Source organism: Antrostomus carolinensis, unplaced genomic scaffold (assembly GCF_000700745.2).
Source record: "Antrostomus carolinensis isolate BGI_N321 unplaced genomic scaffold, ASM70074v2 scaffold34249, whole genome shotgun sequence".
Taxonomy (NCBI): domain Eukaryota; kingdom Metazoa; phylum Chordata; class Aves; order Caprimulgiformes; family Caprimulgidae; genus Antrostomus; species Antrostomus carolinensis.
The window spans coordinates 2,755-10,121 of record NW_010341198.1 but is presented as its reverse complement, the minus strand read 5'-3'; the positions used below and the strand labels follow the sequence as shown (position 1 = coordinate 10,121).

The 7,367-nt window shown below is 50.3% G+C and overlaps 1 protein-coding gene across 2 annotated transcripts in view; it reads right to left on the bottom strand.

The window, feature by feature from the left end:
* Positions 1–2,784: 2,784 nt before the first annotated feature.
* The window catches only part of ZGPAT (zinc finger CCCH-type and G-patch domain containing), a 7,117-nt gene continuing 2,534 nt past the window's right edge, over positions 2,785–7,367 (bottom strand). The window contains exons 4-7 of one of the 2 annotated variants that reach the window (XM_010176413.1): positions 6,704–6,865; positions 5,404–5,535; positions 3,803–4,220; positions 2,785–3,076 (exon numbers count right to left, since the gene is read on the bottom strand). In XM_010176413.1, the coding sequence (XP_010174715.1) occupies positions 2,938–3,076; positions 3,803–4,220; positions 5,404–5,535; positions 6,704–6,865 (851 nt within the window). In that variant the 3' untranslated portion in view covers positions 2,785–2,937. The remainder of the gene's footprint in view (positions 3,077–3,802; positions 4,221–5,403; positions 5,536–6,703; positions 6,866–7,367) is intronic. The other variant, XM_010176414.1, reaches the window with a different exon arrangement.

Below are 7,367 nucleotides of genomic sequence, written 5' to 3'. Positions count from 1 at the left end.
TCTACACAGATCAGGGGCAATTTCCACACAGATCAGGGGCAATTTCCACACAGATCAGGGGCAATTTGCACACAGATCAGGGGTAATTTCTACACAGATCAGGGGCAATTTGCACACAGACCAGGGGCAATTTCCACACAGACCAGGGGCAATTTCCACACAGACCAGGGGTAATTTCCACACAGATCAGGGGCAATTTCCACACAGACCAGGGGTAATTTCTACACAGATCAGGGGTAATTTCCACACAGATCAGGGGCAATTTCCACACAGATCAGGGGCAATTTCCACACAGATCAGGGTTTTTTTTTTAGAAGTATTTTTCAACCCCTGGCTTAGTGGTGGATACCCAAGTTTGCCAGGCAAGAAAGCAAACACCACTTACTTTGCAGAAACTCAAAAGCTGGTGAGTGTGCAGAGCAGGAATCCAATCATGCCGCCTTCCTCGCCAGCCCACCTGGAGAATTCAGTTTCTTTTATCCCGCAGAGTTATTCCCAATTAGGGTTTCCCAACCATTTCAAACATCTTGCTCTGAGCTCTCCCGCTCCTCCTGAGCTCCGTCTAGAGCAGAGAGCTCTGAGCAGACACCACGCAGCAGACACCACAGCTCGCTTCCTGGCCCGCAGAGGTGGTTGCTTCACCCCGTGGTAGGCTGTGGGTTTCTCCCCGCCTTGGCTGCCAGCAGCGCTGCAGACGGGCTCCGCAGGCACCCGACACCCCAGAGCACCCTCTGCCGCGCTCCGCTTCCCACCCAGCTGGTTTGAGTGCCAGCTCTTGAGCCGCAGGGGAATATAAGGGAAGAAGGGGGTGGCCACAGATCATCATTACCTTGCAAATGAACAACGCCTTACGAGGACAGAGGGAAAAGGAAATAAAAACCAGCTTTATTCACCAGGGACGTGAACTGTCTTGGGTGGGAGGCAGCAGCCATTTGAATAGGAGTCTGACAAGTGAGGCTGTGGAAATCCCAAGGAAGGGTCAAAAATACAACACACAGGGTTCACACACCCAGTTCTTGCAGAGAGGGTGATGTTAAATAGTGTCAGAGAACAAAACAAACCCAAGAGATTTCCCTGCCCAGCTCAGCTCATCAGTCACGGGCCACTTCAGCGAGCAGCCCTGCTAAGCTGGGTGCATGAATCCTTGTCACCACTCAACACTCGAGTGCAGGATACAAAGAGTCATTTGCAAGGGAAGGGCACTGAGCACCCATTGTTAAACCCTCGAGTTAAGCCCAGCGTGCAGAGAACAAGCTCAGAACAATGAGGACAGCACAGCCAATTTAGTCAGAAACTGAGGGATGCTGGTGTGCTCAAGGAGCCCACAGCACCTTCCACACCTGCCCAGTGCCCACCACAGCAGGACCCAAGTGCTGTCCAAGGGGAGAGTGTCACTCCAGCAGCTTTCCTGAAGACATTCCTCGTTTACTTTTGCTGCCGCTCTGTTTTTTTCTGAGGTGTGTCTGCAGCAATGTTAAATCCCACATGACTTCAACAACTCTGATGGTATCTCCCTCAGCTTAGATTTTCTGGTTAGTTTGGTAGCCTGACCCTACAAGTAGGTGCAGCCCTGCCCAGGTTGGCAGCTTTAGAAGTTTTCTTAGGAACAGATAAAAAAAGTGGTACTACAGGAGCAAACATTTTCATTAGAAAAATGACTCACAGAATAAAAAGAAATAGATTTCTTAAATTAAGAAAAAAATGTGTCCTTAAGGTACTGGCATGAAATTGCAAGCAATTTTTTTTTTAAAAGCAATTACAATGCACAAGTCCCACCAGAAAGAGTCTGATAAAACCACCATCTCCTCTGGGCCAAGGACTGGCTGTCACCAACACAGAATGTAACCCAGGGGAGAAGACATCCCTCCTGCCCAAGGACCCTCCACGCTACAGGGGAGGGCACTGGGCTTGCTCAGCCTGCTGCCAGCACAGCCCGAGGCTCTCCCACGGACAGGGCTGTGTGCTGGGCACACACAGGCCTCTGGATAATTGTGCTCAGACAGAGCCCATCCAACCTGGATCTGGGTCCTGAGCTTTTTTTAATAAAAGGACCTGATCTGTGTTCAGGACAGAAAAACTCAAGTAATGATGGTAAAAATCACGGGGTTCCCCACGGAGTTTTTCCGAGCTTGGAGGTTTGAGAAACTGTTACTGTCCTGTCTTATTGCCCCAGCTTTGGCATTCTACTTGTGGAACCACACAGCTTTCCATGCCAAATCAATGAGTTCAGCTAGAGCATGTCCTAGGGATACTCTTCCAGTCCAACTGAGGAAATGTGATGCTTGAGGCCACTAGTACCCACCTCCAAACTGCCAGTTTTCCATCTATTCATTACACTCGTGCTAGGAGGAACTGCTCCCCAAAACCCTCAAGTTCTCAGGTAAATCCCGTAGCAAAAACCAGAAGGTGGAGAGCAGCTGATGCACTGTGTTGTTTTCACTTGGTTGTTTTCACCCAGCACGAGACTTTTCTGCTCTGCTGGAATGTGCTCAAGACCCTGCCTCCTCCACTTGTGTTTGTCAGTTGGCTGCACACACCAGCCCCAGGTGATGGCAGGATGTGGGGCTCTCAAAGCCCCTCCTCAGCTGGTTCACAGCCAGCAACGTCACCACCCCAGTAGCTACAGAGTCTGGATGGAGGTGCCACCGCAGTGATCACAGAGGGAAGAAGTGTGCAAGAGAGCAGAGAATCATGTTTCTTGTAGCTGGTCCTTTCCCAAGGCTCAGGCTTACTGACAGCTGGACGGATGTGCACTCCTCCCCCTCCCAGCAGAGCTCAGAAGCATCTAGTTTTAGAAACTGCTGCTTTTCAGCCCAAATTTTCAGGCTGGGCAGCCTGAGGCCCAGAGGAGCAGGATGGCTCACCCAGGCTCTGAGGCCACGAGCACCAAGACTGGCTAGAAGGACAATCACTGCAGTCAACCACCCTTCTCTGAGACTAAAACTCAGTCATCTTCTTATGCGTGTCTGCTTTCTTCTGCTCCCGCTGCAGACTGGCTTCCTGGGCCTGCAGCTGCCCCAGCTGCTTGTGCGCGTTCGCCAGCTTCTCCTCCAGCTGAGCTGTGGCAACGCTGTGCCTGAAAGCAAAAAAGCATCACCACAACATCATCCTGCACGGTGAGATCAAAGGCTTGTCAGCATCATCATCATCCCAGGAGGGTTTGCACTTTCCTGCCAGCTTCGTGCAAGTAGACCTGCTGAAAGCCAGGAAGAACCTGATGCTCAGCACAGTCTGGGTTAGAAAATGTCCTCCTGGGATGCTCAACAGCAACACTGCTGAGATGGACATGAGGAAGAAAGGACTCCAGTCTTTAAACTGGAAGAGGGGAGGTTTAGATGAGATATTAGGAAGAAATTCTTTCCTGTGAGGGTGGTGAGACACTGGCCCAGGCTGCCCAGAGAAGCTGTGGCTGCTCCTCCCTGGAGGTGTTCAAGGCCAGGCTGGATGAGGCTTTGAGCAACCTGGTCTAGTGGAAGGCGTCCCTGCTGATGGCAGGGGGGTTGGGACTGGATGAGCTTTAAGGTCCCTTCCAACCCAAACCAGTCTGTGATTCTATGATCTTCCCTCAGAGAGCTCCTCTCTTTGCCACAGCCTGAATTCCAGCCAAAGGACCCCAGACACATCTGCCAGTGTCCAAGCTGCTCTGAAGCACACGCTAAATCCTCTCTCCTCCACCTCCCCTTCAGTCTCACCCAAACATGTTTCACTTGTTCCTCCTACACCTCATTTCAACCCCCCCCCATCCCAGAAGCACCAAGTACTCTCAGCTCACCCTGCAGTCCCAACGAGAATGTTTTCCTACCGTCCAATGTTGCGTGCCAGGGCCTGCTGGATTCCTCGGATGTCCCTCTGCGTCTGTTCGATCTTCTCCATTGTCTGGAAGAGGCGGACGCTCAGGGCCTTCTTGGTGCTCTTGCTAGCATGGTAGATCTCTTTGCTGTTCCTCTCTGGCAGTGCCATCCCTCCAGCCTTCTCCCCAGTGCTCTTCCCTCTCAGTTTCTCATTCAGAAAGTCAAACACGTTGTGGGGAGGTTTGCGGCTGCCTGCAGGGGACCGTCCAGAGCCGCTTCCCTTTGCTCGGCATTTCCTCGGTTTGCCTGGGTCCAGCTTCCCCTGTTTCCTCCTCTGAAGCACCTCAACACACTGGTCAAGTGACTTCCCTCGAGGAAGTACCACAGCCTGCACCGGCTCCACTCGGCCCTCAGAATTCTTCCCTAACCCTGAGGAGAGACATCAAGTGATTACTGCAGGGGAGGACATTCCCTCTGGAGTCACATCCCGCCATAAGCTCACGGAATCATAGAATTATAGTGGTTGGAAAACACCTTTAAGATCATCAAGTCCAATCAAAAACCCAACACTACCAATCCCACCTCTAACCCATGTCCATCAGCACCTCCTCTGCCTGTCTTTTAAATCCCACCAGGGAAGGTGACTCCACCACCTCCCTGGGCAGCCTGTTCCAATGCTTGACTGCCCTTTGGGTGAAGAAGTTCTTCCTCAGATCCAATCTAAATCTCCCCTGGTGCAACTGGAGCCCATTTCCTCTTGTCCTGTCCCTTGTTCCTTGGTTGAACAGCCCCACCCCCACCTCTCTCCACCCTCCTCCAAGGGACTTGGACAGAGCCAGAAGGTCTCCCCTCAGCCTCCTTTTCTCACACTGACAGTCATAAGCTCAGAACAAGCAAACAGGCTTTTGGGGCACAAAAAGCCACGACAACCACCCAAGCCAAGGGGAGCAGCAAAGGCCACAGCACAGCAGATGCAGATGCTACAGCAGGAACCTTCTACAGCAGAAGATACGTGACAAAAAGCCCGAGGCCATTTGTCAGGCCAGTGTCTGTGAAACCATGTTCAGCCTCCCTCACATTCTCAGCTTCTCAAGCCAGGTTCTTCTAAAAACTGGTTTGGTTCCTCTGTGAGAACTGAAGACAAATGGAAGCAGCAGACTGCCCTGCTAAAGCCCCCCAGGCTCAGTATAATTTGTGTAGGGAGAAGCTAGCTCAGCAGGCTTTGAAGTCTGTGTCTAGAGCAAGGAGATTCTTTAACACAGACATCAGAAGCCTCAGAGATCAGTTTCCTTCTCCCCGAAGCCTTTGAACATCTCGTACAATAGTTCTCACGGCTTTAATCATGAATTTGACCACGGTTCCTAATGTCTCCAATTTCTGCTGTGACCACACAGGGGTTGGTACACACATGGCCTGTACTTGGATTCAGTAAATGATCCCTTCTTGTCTCCTCAGGCAGCTGTGACTCCCCACGCAGCCTGAGCCGATCCCACCAGGCCCTTCAGCACAATAAAGTTTCAGCTTCACCCAAACCACTGTTTTTCTTAACTAACTTTAGGATCCATCAGGGTATTCAGGCTCTCACAGCACCCTGACCACCTTCTCCCCTTACCTTTTCCAAACTCATATCCCATCTGAACAAGCAGTTTGGAGCCAATACCACGAGTATGGGCTTCCCAGCCACCGAAAGAGGAACTGCACGCAGGAGCCCACTCCCCGTTCTCTGGAACTCCTGAATCTATCACTGTGGCACAGAAGAGAAGAGTCAGTGAAACACAGAAACAAAGCTGCTTTGTAAAACCTTCAGCTGGGGCACCCACACAGCGTGAGACCCCCCTGAGGAGAGGGTACAATAGACTTCTCCCACCCTAGAATCACTTGGCTGCTCCTCCAGCCTTGCTTGAGTTCTTGTCATCTTTTATGACCATCGCACAGCGAGTCACTTAAAGGAGAGATCTCACTTGATTTAATGCTCATCCCATCTCACAGCTCCAGGCAGAACCATCCAGAAGTGTTTATACTTCCTTTCCTTCCTTCTAGGACGGTGATTACAGATGAACATACACCATTAGAGTAAGATCTGGCACAGTGGCATGTCACACTTGGTCAGTGCCTCCAGCTCTCATCTCTGGTATGAGGCTCCTCTGGGCCACAACACTAATGTTGTGTTATTAGAACCCAATAATCTCCATGAGGCTAAATGTAAAGAGCTCGAGGACACAACTTTGTCCCTGTGATGTAACTGTGGCACTAGCACAAGGCCAGTGCTGTCTGTGTGATCTCCAAGAAGCCACCTGGGCTCTCTCTGTGTCAGCTTTTGACAGTAAAACAGGGCATGGCTGCTCCTGCAACCTCAGCGAGGCAGAGAAGGACCAAACACAACACTCTTAGAATCATAGAATCATTGAATGGTTTGGGTTGGAAGGGACCTTAAAGATCATCCAGTCCCAACCCCCCTGCCAGCAGCAGGGACACCTTCCACTAGACCAGGTTGCTCAAAGTCTCATCCAGCCTGGCCTCTTGTGTCACGAAGCGACACGGAGCTCCCAGAGATGAGGAGATCTCTTCATTCACTTATTAGCTCAACTCAGCCAGTCACATAAGAAACAGACCCAGAGCTTGGAACCTTGGCTCTAAAATATCACACCCTCTTCTTTCACATGTCAGAAGTTCAAACAGAAACCTCCAACCCCCATCAGCTCGGTAATTTGCATAAAACAAGTTTTTAGTTTGCAATTACAACGTAATAGCTAATTACCATTCTCTATCTTTCAGCAACATATAAAGAGATCAGCCACTCTTTCATCAGAGGTGAGACACCAATAACAAAAGCTCCAGGGAAGTGATTCAGCAGGTCCCAGAGACGGGCAGACCGGGGTCACAGGTCCCTCACACCGTCCCCACCCTCTCACCTTTAGCGTAACCTGAATCATCGGCGCTGTCCTCATCAGACTCAGCACCAGACTCAGCACCATCTTCGCTTCGCAGCGGAGGAATGACACTATCTCCTTCCACAACAGCTTCCTTGAGCAGCAGGGAATCAAACTTCACCGTGTAGTAACCGCTGTCAATGTCTACAGAAGAAAGAAAACCAAGGACAAGAGCTCCAGGAAGTCTCTGGGCAATGGGCAGCGAGGTTCCTAAAGCAGAGTTAGCTCTGGTGGAAGGGCAGGGGAGAGGGGAAAGGCTCAAGGAAAATGTGTTTTTAAAAACATTCTGGTTTTTCTTTGTGCTTTAGATTTCTGTCTGGGAGGGAGAAGCACCCGCTGCTGCAATGAAAAGCTATTTCCATCCTGCCTGTGTGGATACTTCAAGGTTTATTTCTAAAAATGAAGGAAGATGAGAAATAGAATGAATGAGAAGTTAGACTTGGGGAGAGGGGAAAGGCTCAAGGAAAATGTGTTTTTAAAAACATTCTGGTTTTTCTTTGTGCTTTAGATTTCTGTCTGGGAGGGAGAAGCACCCGCTGCTGCAATGAAAAGCTATTTCCATCCTGCCTGTGTGGATACTTCAAGGTTTATTTCTAAAAATGAAGGAAGATGAGAAATAGAATGAATGAGAAGTTAGACTTGCTCC